This window comes from Mobula hypostoma, chromosome 18 (genome assembly GCF_963921235.1).
Source record: "Mobula hypostoma chromosome 18, sMobHyp1.1, whole genome shotgun sequence".
In the NCBI taxonomy this organism is placed as follows: Eukaryota; Metazoa; Chordata; class Chondrichthyes; order Myliobatiformes; family Myliobatidae; genus Mobula; species Mobula hypostoma.
In genome coordinates this window covers 4539861-4559074 of record NC_086114.1, presented here as the reverse complement: position 1 = coordinate 4559074, position 19214 = coordinate 4539861, and the positions used below count along the sequence as shown (strand labels likewise).

At 43.1% G+C, this 19214-nt stretch overlaps 1 protein-coding gene across 1 annotated transcript in view; it reads right to left on the bottom strand.

The window, feature by feature from the left end:
• Nucleotides 1-1947: 1947 nt before the first annotated feature.
• The window catches only part of fut11 (fucosyltransferase 11 (alpha (1,3) fucosyltransferase)), a 101178-nt gene continuing 83911 nt past the window's right edge, over nt 1948-19214 (bottom strand). Inside the window, exon 3 of the mRNA XM_063070353.1 lies at nt 1948-2054. Within this exon, the coding sequence (XP_062926423.1) occupies nt 2048-2054 (7 nt within the window). The 3' untranslated portion in view covers nt 1948-2047. The remainder of the gene's footprint in view (nt 2055-19214) is intronic.

Below are 19214 nucleotides of genomic sequence, written 5' to 3'. Positions count from 1 at the left end.
ACCCGTATTTATTAATGCAAAGGTTATTTTATTCGAACATCGTTGAATTTTAATCCAATCCCTAGGGTAGTTAATTTAAACGCAAACAACAGGAATTCTGCAGATGCTGGAAATTCAAGCAACATACATCAAAGTTGCTGGTGAACGCAGCAGGCCAGGCAGCATCTATAGGAAGAGGCGCAGTCGACGTTTCAGGCCGAGACCCTTCGTTAGTCCTGACGAAGGGTCTCGGCCTGAAACGTCGACTGCGCCTCTTCCTATAGATGCTGCTTGGCCTGCTGCGTTCACCAGCAACTTTGATGTATGTTCCTAGGGTAGTTAACATTATTTGCGTGAAGCAAGATTCAAGATTTAAGATTGTTTAATGTCATTTCCAGTACCCACGCATAAAGGAGAACGAAATAATTGTTCTTGATCCGGTGCAGCACAAAAAAAAGATAAAGAACACCATGATAGTAATAAAAACACAATAAATATAACTACATGAAATATTTTATTTACATAGATTGTATTTCTATAAAGTGACGATGTGATGTGCGTAAGGTGACCGGAAAAAATACAGTAGTGTTGGTTTGAGGGTGTGGAGGGGCTGCTCAGCCTTACTGCTTGGGGAAAGTACGTAACTGTTTTTGAGTCTGGAGGTCCTGGCGTGGATGCTATGCCGCCTCCTCCCTGATGGGAGTGGGACAAACATGAGAAGGGTGGGTGGGATCGTTTGTTGCTGCTTTTTTCCTGGTGCCCTTCTGTATGTACGTCCTTGATGGTGGATGGGCTGGTGCTGCTATTGCATGGGGCAGCTTCGATCACCCTTTGCCGAGCCGTCCTGCCCGGTGCAGTGCAGTTTCTGATGCAGCCTGTCAGGATGCTCTCTACCGCAAGCCTGTAGAAGGAGATGGGCAAAGTCCAGCCCTCTTCAGCCTCCTCAGAAAGCGGGGGCATGGGGGAGCTTTCCTGGCATTTGAAAAATGCCACAGTAAGCGAAATCTTTTTATTAAACATCGGAGCATGGAATTGATTGTTCAAACTGCATTTGCAGTTTGTTCCCACACATGGTGTGGCCAAACATGGGATCTCTGGTTCTAAAATGGGACTGTTGGAGAGTTGGGCAGAGAAGTGACAGCTGGAGTTTTAATGCAGACCAGTGGAAGCTGTTGCACATTAGGAGGTCAAATGCATGAGGAAAGAGGATAGTAAATGGCGGGACCCTTCGGAGTACTGCTGTCCAGAAGGATCTGGGGTGCAAGGGCATAACTGCATCAAAGTGGCTAACGTGTATTGAGTGGTAAAGAAAGCATATGGCATGCTTGTTTTCATCAGTCATGGTGTAGAGTATAAAAGTTTGCAAAGTTATGGATGCACCTGTATCAATTGATAAGGCCATATTCAAATTCAGATTCAAGTTTATTGTCATCTGACTATACATGAATACAACCAAATGAAAATGCACCCACAAAATGTATATCCCACACAGCACAAAAACAAAATATTACCATAAATAAGTTAATGAAATAGAATTCAAAATGCACATAGTGCACAGTACAATAAACATTAAATGGCTTGCTGTCTTAGTGATGAGACCTCAGTCTCATGAACTGAGGGAAGAAACTGTTATCCAGTCTGGCAATCCCAGTCCTGATGCTCCTCTACCTCCTTCCTGACGGCAGTGAGTCAAAGAGATTGTGGGATGGGTGGTAGGGATCCTTAACAATGCGTTGCAACCCTCCCAGTAAATGTCTGACCTAGTGGGGAGAGACACCCCAGTGATCCTCTTGGTGGTTTTTGCTATCCTCTGTTAGGTCTTAAGGTCTGATGCCTTGCACTTTCCGTCCCATACAATGGTGCAGCCAGACGTTACCATGTTGCAGTTTCTGTCCCACAGAATGGTGCAGCCATGTCGTTGCCTGCATTGGCGAGTATTCATTATAAGGAGAGATTGGAGAAACGTGGTTTGTTTTCAAAGGAGCAGTAGAAGCTGTCAGACAACCTGATAGAACTATATAAGGCACTGAGAGACACAGGTAGAGTTTTTTTTCCCAGGGTAGAAGTGTCAAGTCCTAGAAAGGGTAGGTTTAAGGTGAGAAAGGGTAAAGTTTAAAGGAGATGTACAGGGAAAGAAAATTCTTTTACACAGAAAAAACACATGAGAAAAGCCCAGATGAAGGTAAATTTCTATAGCTGTACCGTGGAGATCATTCTAACTGGCTGGATCACCATTTGGTATGGGATGGGGTGGGTGGGTGGCTACTGCCCAGGATCGAAATAAGCTACAGAAAGTTGTAAACTCAGCCAGCTCCTTCAATGGCACAAACTTCACCAGAATCAAGGACACCCTCAAAAAGGCAGCATCCATCGTTAAGGAACCCCATCACCCAGGACATGTCCTCTTCTCATTAGGAGGAGGTACAAGATCGGGGAAGAGATGAAGAATATAGATAAGGGGAATGCATGCAGGAGAATGTGGGGAGATTTTATAAGGCGTGCTATATTATGATGGACACAGATAGGGTGAATGAATTCAGGCTTTTCCCCGTCAGGTTGGGTGAGACTAGAACTAGAGTTCATAGGGTGAGACTAGAACTAGAGTTCATAGGTTTAGGGCGAGAAGTGAAATACTTATTTATTTTTTTATTGAGATACAGTGGGGAACAAGCCCCCCCCCAGCCCTTTGAATTGTGCCGCCTGGAAATGCCCCGATTTAGTCCTAGCCTAATCACAGGACAACTTACAATGCCCGATTAATCTACCAACCAGTATGCCTTTGGACTGTAGGAGGAAACCAGAGCATCTGGAGGAAACCCAAGCAATCCCAATGAGAATGTACAAACTTCTTACAGTCAGCGGTGGGAATTGAACACAGGTCACCTAGTGTAAAGCGTTGTGCCTACCACTACGCTACGGTGCCCTAGATATATAGAAGGGGAAACTGGGGGGGATCTTTACTTATTCTGTTTGCGCTATTTATTTATACTGTATACAGTGGGTTCTGGTTAATGGGGATGTACTCGGATCATAGAACATAGAAACATAGAAAACCTACAGCACAATACAGGCCCTTCGGCCCACAATGCTATGCCGAACATGTACTTACATTTTGGCACAATTAAGCAGCTGCCCATTTTGCTTGCAAGTTTCATGGAAATAGTTAAAAAGGTATAACAAAGACATACTACTGTTTAACTGAGTAACAAATTGTGTATTTAAATGAAATACAGATCAAATTAGAACACTACCAAGGCCTGCACATACGATAAAATGGTGTATTAGTTCCTAATAGTTATTGACAGAGCATTTCATCCAGTGTACGTTGCTGTATTCTTTTGATTGACTAAAGTAAAGGCATCCGTTAGTCTTGCGAGGCTATGGATCTGCACCTGGAAAGTCTTCACTCTCCAGGGCGCAGGCCTGGGCAAGGTTGTATGGAAGACCAGCAGTTGCCCATGATGCAAGTCTCCCCTCTCCATGACACCAATGTTGTCCAAGGGAAGGGCAAAGGCCGATACAGCTTTGGTACCAGTGTCGTTGCAGAGCAATGTGTGGTTAAGTGCCTTGCTCAAGGACACAAGACATTGCCTCGGCTGGGGCTGAACTCACGACCTTCAGGTCGCTAGTCCAATGCCTTAGCCACTTGGCCACGTGCCCACGATTGACTGTAGATGAACAAAATCAGTGCAGGTAAAGGACTAACTTCGTACAATGCTCTCGATGATTGCATCCTCCAAATCTTTATTTTCATTGTAACATTCAAGATGATTGTCGATACCGTCAAATTCTTCATAATTCCTAACTTGTTGAAGTAGTGAAATCGTTTCATTTTCACTCCCGGGCATTCTTCTCCAAGCCCGAATGCTTAAAACCACAGTTAGTGAAACAGTTCAGAATTGTCTTGCTGTTTATTTCTCACCAACTATCAGTGACAAAAATCACTGGTTTTTGAATAGAAACGCATGCAACTGATGCTATTTAAAAATGCTCACTTTAAGCATGTAGTGTCTAATGGCCACACAAGTGTATTTGACGGACACTTGTTAGAAAATGTTTCACAACAGGCTCCTGTCCCAATGAAATGGCATGGGTCCCAATAAACAACGGGAATCCTTGCTATTTTCTTGATTAGTTTTTGTTTTTTAAGAATTGCTCCAAGTGAGTGGCTGCCTCATTTAACCGAAGGTCCAATTAAAAATCCATTGTATTTTTTAATTGTAATTTAGAGTGTATTTTATGTATTGCACTGTAGTGCTGCCATAAAACAACAAATTTCATGATGTATGTCAATGAGCAAAAACCTTATTCTGATTCTGATTCACTTTGAAGGTTGTGCAAGTGAGGAAGGATCTGCCAGTAGAAGTGATAGATCAAAGTTCAAAGTCAATTTATTTTCAAAGTACATATAATAGGCATCCGTTAGTCTCATGAGACCATGGATTTGCGCCTTGGAAGGTTTCCAGGGCGCAGGCCTGGGCAAGGTTGTATGGAAGACCAGCAGCTGCCCATGCTGCACATCTCCCATCTCCACGCCACTGATGTTGTCCAAGGGAAGGGCATTAGGACCCATACAGCTTGGAACCAGTGTCGTTGCAGAGCACTGTGTGGTTAAGTGCCTTGCTCAAGGACACAACACGCTGCCTCAGCCAAGGCGCGAACTAGCGACCTTCAGATCACTAGACGAACACCTTAACCACTTGGCCACGTGCCCACACAAAGTACATATATGTCACCATATACAACTGCGAGATTCATTTTCCTGCGGGCATACTCAACGAATCTATAACTATAATAGAATCAATGAAAGACTGTCAAACTAGGGTTGTCAACCAGAGTGCAAAAGACAACAAACTGTGCAAATGAAAAAAAAGAAACAATAATGTAAATCAATAAGCAATAAATATCAAGAATATGAGATGAAGAGTCCTTGGAAGTGAGCTGATTGGTTGTGGGAACACTTTCATGAAGTGGGTTCAATTGTAGCATTTAAGAGAAGCTTGGATAGGTTTAGATAAGTTTGGATAGATGGATGGGAGAGGAATGGACATCTATGGTCTGAATACGGGTAGATGGGACTAAGCAGAGGACCAGGCTGGTATGGACTCGCTGGGCTGATATACCTGTCTCTGTGCTATAATACTCGATTACTCTATAACCTCTACCAGAAATAATTGACATTATTTTACAGTTCCGACTGCCAGAACATGGGTGGAACGGTAGTGTAGTGGTGCGCATAATGCTATGACAGTGCGAGCAACCTGGGTTCATTCCCAGCGGCTGCCTGTGAGAAGTTTGTATGTTGTGTCTGTGGGTTTCATCTGGGTGCTCCATTTTCCTCCCACGTTCCAAAGACATACGGTATGAGTTGGTGTTTTGGTCTCATGGATGTAACTAGGTGGTGCGGGCCTGATGGGCCAGAAGTTCCCGTTACCATCAAAAATAGAACAGGGACAAGAGAGCAGTAAATTCTTCAGTCAAGACCACCAACAACACATATGTGCAATTACGAAGAAACCACTACAGCGCCTCTATGTCCTTAGGGGTTTGCGAAGAGTCGACATGGCATCTAAAACTTTCAACTAGCTTCCATAAATGTGTAGTGGAGAGTATATTGACTGGCTGCATCACCAACTGGTATGGAAATTCCAATGCCCTTGAATGGAAAATCATCTAAAAGTAGTGAATATGGCCCAGTCCATCACGGGTAAAACCCTGCCAGCCATTGACCACATGTATATGAAACGCAGTCACAGGAGAGCAGCATCCATCATCAGGGACCCTACCACCCAGAAATGTTCTCTTCTCACTGGAAGAAGGTACAGGAGCCTCAGGTCTCACAGTCCTACCCCTCAGTGACTATCCCTCGACCAGCAGGTGGAATACTTCACTCAGCTTCACTTGCCCCTTCATTGAAATGTTCCCACTAACAACGCACTCACTTTCAAAGACTCTTCATCTCATGTTCTTGATATTTATTACAGATTTATTTATAGTATTGTTTCTTCTTTCTGTATTTGCACAGTTTGTTGTCTTCTGCACCCTGGCTGAACACCCTAGTTGGGCGGTCTTTCATTGATTTTGTTATGGTTACCATTCTATAGATTTATTGAGTATGCCTGCAGGAAAATGAATCTCACAGTTGTATATTGTGACATATATTTACTCTGATAATAAATTTTACTTTGAACTTTGAACTCATGTGTTTCTAGCTCTGGTGGGAATAGTCACTTCATGTCTAAAAATATTCCCAAATCTGTGACACCGCATATTTCTCCTGTAAGTCCATGAGGGTTAGAAATTGTAAATAAAGCTGTTTAGTGCTGTGCATTTGTCAATGCTGGGTCTATACCAAGAGAGTTACTGCCAAATATCACCATTTATAACACTGATGAATGCATAGCATTGAATAGCTTTATTTAAGAGTATTGTAACAAATAACAGATGTCAGCACTCACGAGATCTAATCTAATTTCATCTACAGACATTCCTAATTCCAATTTTACTAACTTCAAAATGGAAAGAATTTCCAAACAGCTGCCTGCCGACATCCTTGGACTGGAGACCTCAGTGTCATACAAGATTCAAGATTGTTTAATGTCATTTCTTGTGCGCAAGTGTGAAGGAGAACAAAATAATTGTTACTCCGGATCTGATGCAGCACAAAGAAACACAAAAGACAAAGAACATAATAATAATAAAACACACAATAAATACATATTCTTAAGATAGCTTATATACATAGGTAGATTGTGCCCATAAAGTGATGCTGGGCTGTACATAAGGTGACTGATGGGAAATAATAAAGTAGTGGTGGAGTTAGTGCGTGGAGGTGTTGATCAGCCTTACTGCTTGGGGAAGGTAACTGTTTTTGAGTCTGGTACCCCTGGAGTGGATGCTATGTAGCCTCCTCCCTGATAGGAGTGGGCCAAACAGCCCATGAACAGGGTGGGTGGGATCCTTCAAGATGTTACTGCCCCTTTTCTGGCACCACTCTGTATATATGTCCTTGATGGTGAGTCGGCTATCATAATGGACGTTAGATACAGTACCACAGTCCTTGATTCTGGTTGAAAAAGAAGCTGGAACTGCACACTGCAATCTGGAGCAAACGATCCACACTGATATTGAGTGTGAGGCTGTTTTATTAAAAAAAATACATCCACCAAATCATGTCAAAATAACAAAATACTCCTGAGCATTACACACAAAATGCTGCCTGGCCTGCTGAGTTCCTCCAGCATTTTGTGTGTGTTGCACGGATTTCCAGCATTGGCAGATTCTCTCTTGTTTGTGGTTTGAAAATTCTCCTCACTCCCGATGCAGCAGTGGAATGAGTGAGCAGCTTCAATTTCCTGGGTGTCAACATCTCCGAAGCTCTACCCTGGGGCCAATATATTGATGCCATGACAAAGACGGCATTACAGTAGCTATATTTCATTCAGAGATTAATGAGATTTGATAAGTCACCAAAGGCTCGCAAATTTCTTCTGATGTACTGTGGAGAGCATGCTAACTGGTTGCATCACTGACTGGTATACGGGGACTATGGGGATCCGTCACTCTCTGGTATACGGGGACTGTGGGGATCGGTCACTCTCTGGTGTACAGGGACTGTGGGGATCGGTCACTGTCTGGTGTACAGGGACTGTGGGGATCGGTCACTGTCTGGTGTACAGGGACTGTGGGGATCGGTCACTCTCTGGTATATGGGGACTGTGGGGATCGGTCACTCTCTGGTATATGGGGACTGTGAGGATCGGTCACTCTCTGGTATATGGGGACTGTGGGGATCGGTCACTCTCTGGTATATGGGGACTGTGAGGATCGGTCACTGTCTGGTATACGGGGACCATGGGGATCGGTCGCCCTCCGGTCTACAGCGAATGCTGCTGAGGATCAGAAAGAGCTACAGAGGGTTGGAAACTCAACCATCTCCATCATGGCACCTGCCTCTCCACCATCGAGGACATCTTGAAAGCTGAGTTGGAATGAGGGGGAGGAAAGAAAGCAGAGCTTATAGATAAGGCTGAGTAACAGAGAAAGGAAGCCATAATGGTTATGTTGATGGGGTGAGATGTGGAGAAAAGGGAGGAGATTCCTGTGGATCATGAGATAACCTGGACCATTTGGGCTGAATAGACTGTTCCTGGCTGTGCTCTCCCACAGCTTGTACTTCACACTTCTGATAAGATTATCTTCATTTGCCACATGTACTATACATCGAAACATACAGTGAAATATGTTATTTGCATCACAATCTGAGGAATGAAAGGGTTACCGTATGAGGAACGTCTGGCAGCTCTTGGACTGCATTCCCTGGAGTTCAGGAGAATGAGGGGGGATCTCATAGAAACATTCTGAATGTTAAAAGTCCTGAACAGATTAGATATGGCAAAGTTATTTCCCATGGTAGGGGACTCTAGGACAAGAGGGCACAACTTTAGGATTGAAGGATGTCCTTTTAGAACTGAGATGTAGAGAAATTTCTTTAGTCAGAGGGTGGTAAATCTGTGGAATTTGTTGTCATGAGTGGCTGTGGAGGCCAAGTCATTGGGTGCATTTAAGGCAGAGATAGATAGGTTCTTGATTAGCCAGGGCATCAAAGGGTATGGGGTGAAAGCAGGGGAGTGGGAATGACTGGAAGAATTGGATCAGCCCATGATTGAATGACAGAGCAGACTCGATGGGCCAAATGGCCTACTTCTGCTCCTATATCTTATGGTCTTACGATGTGCTGGGGACAGCCCACAAGTGTCGTCATGCTTCCAGCACCAACACAGCACACTCATGGTTGTGTATTTAATATTTCAGTAACATTTGAGTAAATTTGTACATATGCTGTTGATTATGCATTCCTGTTTGTTTAAAATAATTCAATATGTGTTATATGTAAAAATACATTAATTGCATACATCATCATGCTGCCCATGTGATATGTGCACACTTTGCTTTAAGTAAACTCAAAGTTATACTGCATTTTGGACTCCCGTGTCTTTGTTTGAAGTTGTTTAATGTTTTGAAGTTACAAAACATAACACCCACAACTTAGTAACCCTAACCCGTAAGTCTTTGGAACATGAGAGGAAACGAGAGCTTCTGGAGAAACCCACGTGGTCATGGGGAGAACATATAAATCGATTGCCAGCGCTGTAAAGCATCACGTTAATCGTACATTACCATGCCACCCCATCGTTTACAGCATCTGGGATATGGTGCCTTTGTTTGTTATAAGTGACGTGGGAAAGCTCTTTGCCTGATGCTGTACACATTGCACAGACTAAAACTCGATTATCTGACAGTGACATTCCTCACAATGATAAGCCATTGTCATAATGACAAAAGGAAAAGAAAAATTTGCCATTGAGAATCAACTCATAACTTCTCATTTCAGGACACTTTGGCTAGACACCCACAGATTTAAAAATATAGTTTCTCACAAGAATCATCCTTAAAAGCTATGACAGTATGACATTGAGCATAATTTCAGATTCTGTCTGAGTACTGCACCATTAGCTAATTACAGCGGCTGAGCTAAATGTACAGTGGCAGACACACACGTCAGCTTGAAGCTCTAATTCAATTAGTATTCTGACATGTTTAAACTCTTAAATATTAACAGTACTGGAGAAAGATCTGTAGCTCCAGCAGAGCATGACATTGTGAATAAAAATGAACTGCTTTTGGCTTCCGGAGAATGATAGTCCTCAGTTATACAGTAGTGTTGGCAGGAGGAGACGAGTTGCTTTCCCTCCTCAAAGGCCTCAGGCACGTCTGGGCTGATGTGTGACTTGTTTAAGAGCTACCTTGATACACCCTGACTGTCCTTCACTGATAGGAATAAAATGTGTGGACTGTTTTCCCATGTTAAAGGTACTTTGCTAATTTAGTTCAAGTTTCTTGCCATCTGACTGGACATATCTACAAGCAAATGAAACAGTGTTGCTCCGGACCTTCGTGCACCCACAGTACACATATCACAAACAGCACAAAATATTACCACAACTATGTAAGTTAATAAAATATCATTCAAAATGCATGTGAAGAGTGCAGCACAGGTAAAGACTAAACAGTAAACAGCTGGCTGTCCTAGTGACGAGACCTCAGTGGTGGCAGGGTATTCATTAGTCTCACAGCCTGGGGGAAGAAGCTGTTACCCAGTCTGGCAGTCCTCGTCCTGATGCCCCTGTACCTCCTTCCCGATGGCTGTGGGTCAAAGAGATTGTGGGGTGGGTGGTAGGGATCCTCAAAAATGCTTCCGACTGTTCATGTACAAATGTCACAAATAGCGGAGAGGGAGACCCTGAGGAACTTCTTGGTGATTTTCACTGTTCTCTGTAGCGCCTTGTGGGGCGAAGACTTGCAGCTTCCATACCACACAATGCTGCAGCCAGACAGGACACTCTTGAAGGCATTATAGGGTCATAGATTAATAGAGCACATCTGCGCAGGAACAGGCCCTTCAGCCCATCTAGTCTATGCTGAACCATTATGCTGTCTAGTCCCATCGACCCATGCCTGGACCATAGACATCCAAAACCTCCCATCCAAAGTTCTTTCAACAAGGTGGTGGTGAATCTGTGGAATTTGTTGTGGAGGCCAAAACATTGAGTGTATTTAAAGCAGAGGTTGATAGGTTCTTGATTAGTCAGGGCGTCAAAGGTTATGGGAAGAAGGCAGGAGAATGAGGGTTGAGAGGAAAAATAAATCAGCCATGATGGAATGGTGGAGCAGGATCGGTGGTCTGAGAGGCCTAATTCTGCTCCTGTGTCTTATGGTCTCATAATCTAAGTTTTGCAATCGAACTCTCATCCACCAATTCCGCTGGCAGCTCATTCCACAATCGCACCATCCTCTGAGTGAAGACATTCCCCCTCAGTTTCCACTTAAGTACTTCATCTTTCACCCCTAACCTATGACTTCTAGCTGTTGTCTCACCCAACATGAGTGGATAAAGCCTGCTTGCGTTTACCCTATCCATACCCCTCATGATCTTGTTAATTATGATTCCCTCTCCCTCATTACCCTATGCCCTGGGCAATAAAGTCCTAACCTATATATCCTTTTCCTATATCTCAAGTCCTCAAGTCGTGGCAACATCCTTGTAAATTTCCTCTGTACTCTATCAATCTTATTTACATCTTTGCTGAGGGTAGGATACCAGAACTGAACACAATACTCCAAATTAGACTTCACCAATGTCTTCAACATAATCTCAACATAACGTCTCAACTCCTGTTCGAAATATATAGATTTATGAAGGCCGACGTGCCAAAATCTTTCTTTACAACTCTCTCTCAGCTGTGACACCACCTTCAAGGAATTATGAATCAGTATTCCCAGATCCCTCTGTTCTACTGCACTCCTCAATGCCCTAACGCTCACTGTGTCAGACATTCCAAAGAAGATGTACTCAATCCCAAGGAATATTCCAAGTTCAAAGCAAATTTATTATCAAAATACATACAGTATATATCACCATATATAACTCTGAGATTCATTTTCTTGCAGGCTTTCACAGTAACTACAATGAAACACAATAGAGTCAATGAAAAACTATACACAACCAAGACAGACAAACAACCAATGAGCAAAAGACAACCAACTGTGCAAATACAAAAACAGAAAGAATAAGGAAATAAGTAATAAATATTGAGAACATGAGATGAAATGGCCTTCATGGAATTCATAGGTGTGGAGCCCATTTAGTGTTGGGGTGAGTGAAGTTGTCCCCTCTGGTTCAAGATCCTAATGGTTGAGGGGTAATAACTTTTTTCTGAACCTGAGTGGTGTGGGATCTGAGGCTCCTGTACCTTCTTCCTCATGGCAGCAGCAAGAGAGAGCATTGATGAAGATCTTCAAGCCAACATCAAAGGGTCTTTCCAGCATACTGATGGATCTGAAATGTGGACTGAAAGTGGCTTTCCCCCTGATGTGCACGAGGCATCATTCTCTGCAAGTAGCATCAGAAGAACAAGATGGCAAAAGTCGAAAGATGATACTTCGTACAGTTGGCAAGCTAGCGCTGATTGGACAATTCTTGCAGGTGTCATCACGAGTCCAATCTCTAACTATCCCACGCTGTTCTCTTATTGATCAGTTAATACATCCAATCACATGGTAATTAGAAAACAAATGGACACTCCAACATCCGCCTGAACAGTTGTTTAAAAAAAGATGAAAATTAACTTTATTTGTCACATATACATTGAAACATTTAAATATACTATGAAATAACAAATATGAGAAAATCTGCAGATGCTGGAAATCCAAACAACACACACAAAATGCTGGAGGAACTCAGCAGGTCAGGCAGCATCTATGGAAAAAAGTACAGTGAACGTTTCAGGCCGAGACCCTTCAGCAGTCCTGTGTGTGATACTGTGAAACATGTCATTTAGTTCAAAGCCAACAGTCTGAGGATGAGTTGGGCAGACCCCAAGTGTCAACATGCTTCTGATAGAAACATAGAAAACCTACAGCTCAATACAGGCCCTTCGGCCCACAAAGCTGTACTGAACATGTCTTTACTTGAGAAATTACAGTACCTAGGGTTACCCGCAGCCCTCTATTTTTCTGAGCTCCATATACCTGTCCAGGAGTCTCTTAAAAGACCCTATCATATCCGCCTCCACCACTGTCGCTGGCAGCCCATTCCATGCACTCACCACTCTCTGTGTTAAAAATGTACTCCTGACATCTCCTCTGTACCTACTTCCAAGCACCTTAAATCTGTGCCCTCTCGTGCTAGCCATTTCAGCCCTGGGAAAAAACCTCTGGCTATTGTCATGTGTGACACCAAGCAGAGCTACCGGACAGATGATGCTAATGAAAGAAATAACAGAAGACAATGGAGAAACATTCAAAATGCTAATAAGAGAGAAGCAAGAGATTAACACGAAAGAAACACAATTCAGATATTGGCGTCTGCGACAGGCTGTTTGCTTTGAACCTAAACTGTTTGAAGTTTGATGGACAGGTGATACCCCAGTAGGGGGATAAAAAGAGCAGGTTTGCTAAGGCACAGGACACCCCACGAGACCCTGGAAAGAACAGTGTGCCCCCACAAGTTGGTGGAGTTTGGAGGGACAGTTCACGGGAATCGGTCAGAGGCTCACAGGGTGTAAAGGTACGATCGGTGGGAACCTGGTGTGTGTCCGTCCTTGCCTGGATGCTGGGTTCACGACGGAAGAACAATTGCATCCGGAACAGAGGGGTCACAGTCGGTGACCACGGCTGGATCAGAAACCATCGAAAGGTTTGCCCGAGACCAACTGCATCTCTCACTCTCTCTCTCTCCAATGGTAAAACAACAGCGATTACTTCGAACTGCACTAGACTGAACTGAACTCTGCTTCACTTAAGACTGATCATTTTACCCCTAGACTGCGATAGAACTTGGTTGATTCCTATTACCCTATTTCTGTGTATATATGTGTATTATTATTGCTAACCTGTTACATTTATATCCTTGCGATTAGTGTACTGTATTACTTATTTCTTTAATAAAACTTAACTAGTTCCTAGTAATCACAGACTCCAACGAGCGTTCCATTTCTGCTGGTTTGGTAACACAGTTACGGGGTACGTAACACTATCCACACGATTAATGCCTCTCATGATCTTATACACCTCTATCAGGTCACCTCTCATCCTCCGTCGCTCCAAGGAGAAAAGGCCGAGTTCACTCAACCTGTTTTCATAAGGCATGCTCCCCAATCCAGGCAACTTCCTTGTAAATCTCCTCCGCACCCTTTCTATGGTTTCCACATTCTTCCTATAGTGAGGCAACCAGAACTGATGGTAATATAACATCCCACAACATACTAAACCTAACCGGTACATCTTTGTAATGTAGAGGGGAATCAGATCACCTGGAGGAAACCCACAGAGTCACAGGGAGAACAGACAGTGATTAAAACTGATTCCCAATTGCTGGCACAAAAAGCGAAACACTAGCTCCTATGCTACCATGTTGAAACTGACCCCTTCACTCCACCCTCACGTACCAAAATTTTAATATTTGTAAGGAACTCAGATCTGTTTTTTGAGAAAGAAGCATATCTTTTCTCTGTAAGGGCTTGAGTAGATTACAGTAATGTGATTAAAGACAAATCTAGAGAGTTGGTTCCCCCTGATCAGTCAATAAGAAGCTGTACTCAGTCTCTATTTTTTCCAGCTATAAAGGTGGGGCTGAGATAGTCAGCCTGGTGGTGAAGTGCACTGGGGTGGTCCTGTGTTACTTTGCTGGGTGATGGGACTTTGTGAGACTCAGACTGAGAATCGGAATCAGGGTTATTATCACTGGCAAATGTGAAACTCATTGCTTTGCAGCAGCAGTATGGTGCAAGACCTAGTATATGCTATAAATCGTAATAAGAAATACATTAAAAATTAAATAAGTTGTGCAATAAGTGAGCAAATGGTGAGGTAGTGTTCATGGACCATTCAGAATTCTGATGGCGGAGGGGAAGGAGCTTTGAGGAGAGGTCTCTGAGTTCATTGTCTTGATGCCCTAAATCTTCTTCAGATATGTTGATGACACCTTCGTAGTGTGGCCTCATGGACTCCAGGCACTCCAACGTTCCACCATCATCTGAACGGTAGGCATCCAAACATTCAATTTACGATGGAGATGGAGAAGAATGATTGCCTCCCGTTCCTGAACATTCTAATACAATGGAAACTGGATGGTAGCCTCAGAAATGGCGTCGATCGGAAACCCACTCACAAGGACTTATGCTGTACCACAGCCACCATCACGCCTCGCAATGTAGAACGGTTCTTTCTACTTAGATTAACCGTGTGAAAACCATTTCGGACCATGAGAGTCTCCCGAGGAAATAAGGTGATGACGCGTGGTGTTGCTGCTCTCACTGCTACAGTCAGAAGTTCCCACATGTTTCAAAATACCAGTGCCCAAGAAGAGACGTGTGAGCTGCCTTAATGACTATCATCCAGTCACACTCACACCTATGGTGATGCAATGCTTTGAGAGGTTGATCATAGTCCCGCAATCTGCCACTATTGGAAACATCCTCTCATGTTAATAAGGCTTTTCAATATTCGATAGGCTTCAATGAGATCTCCCCAGCCCCCCCGCTGCCATTGTTCTGAACTCCAGTGAGTAAAGGCCCAGAGCCATCAAACACTTCTCATACATTAACCCTTTCATTCCCAGGATCATTCTCATGAACCCCCTCTGGACCCTCTCCAACATCAACACATCCCCTCTTAGACAAGGGGCCCAAAACTGCTCACAATGCTCCAAATGTACACCTAAACAATGCCTCAGCAAGCCACGTGGAGACCATAAGTCGGGGACATGGAGCCCATGGTTGTTATTACTGAAGTTCCACCACCAGGCTCAAGGCCAGCTTCTCAGAATCAGAATCAGAATCAGGTTTACTATCACCAGCATGTGACGTGAAATTTGTTAACTTTGCAGCAGCAGTTCTATGCAATACATAATATAGCAGAGAAAGAGAAAAATAATAATAAGTAAAATAAAACATAATAAATAAATCAGTAAATCAATTACATATATTCTCTCCTATTGAATGGACTATTGAAATGGACCTCTATTGAAACTGTTGAATGGATCTCTTATACAATAAGACTGTTGAACAAACCATCGACTTCATCATGGCCTTTGCACCTTGTCCACCTGCACTGCACTCTCAGTCTATACCTTTTAAAAACGCAAACACGAGGAAATCTGCAGATGCTGGAACTTCAAGCAACACGCATAAAAGTTATTGGTGAATGCAGCAGGCCAGGCAGCATCTATAGGAAGAGGTACAGTCGACGTTTTGGGCCGAGACCCTTCGTCAGGACTAACTGAAAGTTCCAGCTCTTGGCTCTATCCCTCCCCCTCCTGTCTTCTCCGATCATTTTGGATCTCCCCCTCCCCCTCCCACTTTCAAATCTCTTACTAGCTCTTCCTTCAATCAGTCCTGACGAAGGGTCTCGGCCCGAAACGTCGACTGTACCTCTTCCTAGAGATGCTGCCTGGCCTGCTGCGTTCACCAGCAACTTTGATGTGTGTTGCTCCATCTACACCTGCTGGCTTTAGTCCCTGTATCCTTTGTTGCCATGTTACACTGCAGAAGCAGAAAATTAAAGGGCTTCCTGAAGAACTTCACACCATTTACTCATGGGATTTATCACAGCAAGCATGGAGACACTCAATTAAGTCTCCATCTTGTTATTATAGTCCTTAAAAATATTTTTGTTAAATGAGTGACTGATCTTTAGCAAGATTTCAGATGAGTGAAATCAGGAGTGACTCAGAGATCGGGATAAATGATTTATGTTTCAGTCGGGAAAAAACATTACGTCAATACTTACCAACTGGCTATTAGAAGGTATTAACAAGTCAATCCCTTCTGAACCACCATTTCATTGAAGGATTAGTCATAGACACTGCAGTGCTAAGCCAGACTAACTCAGATAGAGTATTCACCTCCACAGATTTATTACTTCTAAAATTTTGAAACTGCTATACAACCAAAAAATAAATTTGAAGTGTAAATGCTGTAATGTGGACACTTAGTTTGTGCAATGAAAGCTTCCACAGTCAGTAATGTGATTATTTATTTATTTACTTACTAAGATACAGAATGGAATAGGTGCTTCTGAAATTGAAATTGAAATATTGAAATATCTGTATTGTCATTGCATAGTACAATTTGTCATGCACCAATACAGCGAAAATGAGTTTGCAACTCTCATACTCAACGCTATAAAGCAGGGGTCCCCAACCTTTTTTGCACCGCAGACCAGTTTAATATTGACAATATTCTTGCAGACCGGCTGACTGGGGTGGGGGGGCGGTGTTCAAGTAGGGTTAAACTCCCTCAACATGTCTCTTACAGTTAGGGAGCCAACTTTCTCACTCCCAAATAAGGGACAAAAGTAGCGGTCAAATCCCGGGACCCTTTACCCCAGGAAAGACTACTATGACCATGAAGCCTAGCGCGGGCACCTGTGTGCGCATGCGTGATGTGTGCATTCACGTACGGGCCAATTTCTTTCCCCCCACAAATCGGTTCTGCTTTCATCTTCCTGACTATACTGTATATACATTATTTCTACTTTATATAGGCTGTGTATTTACCATATCATTCCTGCTTTTACTATATGTTAGTGTTGTTTATTTTCGGTTTTATGTGTTATTTGGTATGATTTGTTAGGTTATTTTTTGGGTCTGGGAACGCTCAAAAATTTTTCCCATATAAGTTAATGGTAACTGCTTCTTCACTTCACGCCATTTCAGCACGAAAGGTTTCATAGGAACGCTCTACCTTAGCGGGGGAAATATTGGACAAACCAATTTAGCCCAATATCCGGGATATCCCGGCAAATACGTGACAGTTGGCAACCCTATGTTCAAGTTCAACAGTGTGTGACAGGGAATGAGGAAAGGTGCAGCTGACTCATATGGTTTCCTCGCGGCCCGGTAGCACATGCTCTGTGGCCTGGTAGCGGTCCGTGGCACTGTGGTTGGGGTCCGCTGGGATAAAACAACAAATAAAATAAATAAACAATAAATCAATCAAGTAACCAGCCAGTACAAGCAATGTCCAGCAGTACAAAAGGGCAACTCAGATACATGACAGCCATAAAACCAATATTAAAGTAGCAATATGACAATTTATGGATGATGGATTTCCGGTCCTTTGACCCGCACTGCCCTACAGCCCTCAGTTTAACCCTAGCCTAATCATGGGACAATTTACAATGGCCATTTAAACTAATAACTGCTACACCTTGGGACCGTGGGAGGAAACTGGAGCACTGGGAGGAAACCCATGGGGAGGACGTACAAACTCCTTACAGATGACACCCAGAATTGGACTCTGAACTCTGACTTCCTAAGCTGTAATGGTGTCTACCACTACCATGGTGCCTAGCTTATTTCATCACAGAGTGGTACGGCAAATTCCCTGTCTGGAGCTGCAAAAACACAGCAGAACATTGAGAATAAATCAGTACATCATGAAAGCCAGCCTCTCCTCCATCGAATCTGTATACACTTCTCGATGCCTCCGTAAAGCAACCAGCGTAATCATAGACCCTGGACGTCCTTTATTCTAGCTCAGCCCATCACAGTCAAAGTCTCCCCACCCACCATTGAGCACATCTACATGGAGTGCTGCCACAAGACTGCAGCATCCATCATCAAGACTCCAACCATCCAGTCCAGGCTCCCTTCTTGCTACTAACATTAGGTCCCATACACCAGGTTCAAGAAAAGTCATTACCTCAAGATCATCAGGCTCCTGAACCAGAGTGGACAACTTCACTCACCTCAACACTAACTGATTCCACAACCTATGGACTTGCTCTCAAAGACTCTACAATTCTTGTGTTCAGTATGTACCATATGCACGTACAGTATCTATTTCTTTATCTGTTTATTTATTCATTACTTATTTATCTCTCCTACTTATTGATTTATCTACCTATTTATTTATTTATTTATTATTTATTTATTTTTGCAGGATTTGTCTTCTTTTGCACATTGATTGTCAGTCTCTGTTGATGAAAAGCTTTTAATAAATTCTATTTTATTTCTTTATTTTCCTGTAAATTCCTGCAAGAAAATGAATCTCAGGGTCATACAGTATATGGTGACATTGAGAAGTACAGCACAGAAACAGGCCCTTCAGCCCATCTAGCTCATACTGAAACCATTGAAACTGTCTACTTCCATCAACCTGCACTGGGACCATAGTCCTTCATATCGCTAATATCCGTGTACCTATCCAAACTGCTCATAAATGTTGAAATCGAGCTTGCATGGACCACTTGTGCTGGCAGCTCATTTCACACTCTCACAACCCTCCGAGTGAAGAAGTTTCCCCTCATGTTCCCCTCAAACTTCTCACCTTTCACCCTTAAGCCATGACCTCTGGTTGTAGTCCCAACTGCCCTCTGAGGCAAAAGCCTGCTTGCATTTACCCTCATAACTTTGTATACCTCTATCAAGTCTCCTCTCAATCTTCTATATTCTAATGAATACAGTCCCAACTTATTCAATCTTTCCTGATAACACAGGGTCTCTAAACCCAGCAACATCCTTGTACGTTTTCTCGGCATTCTTTCAACCTTGTTTACATCTTTTCTGTAGGTAGATGACCAAAACTGCAAACAATATTCTAAATTCAGCCTCACCAATGTCTTATACAACCTCAACATATCCCATCTTCTGTACTCAGTACATTGATTTA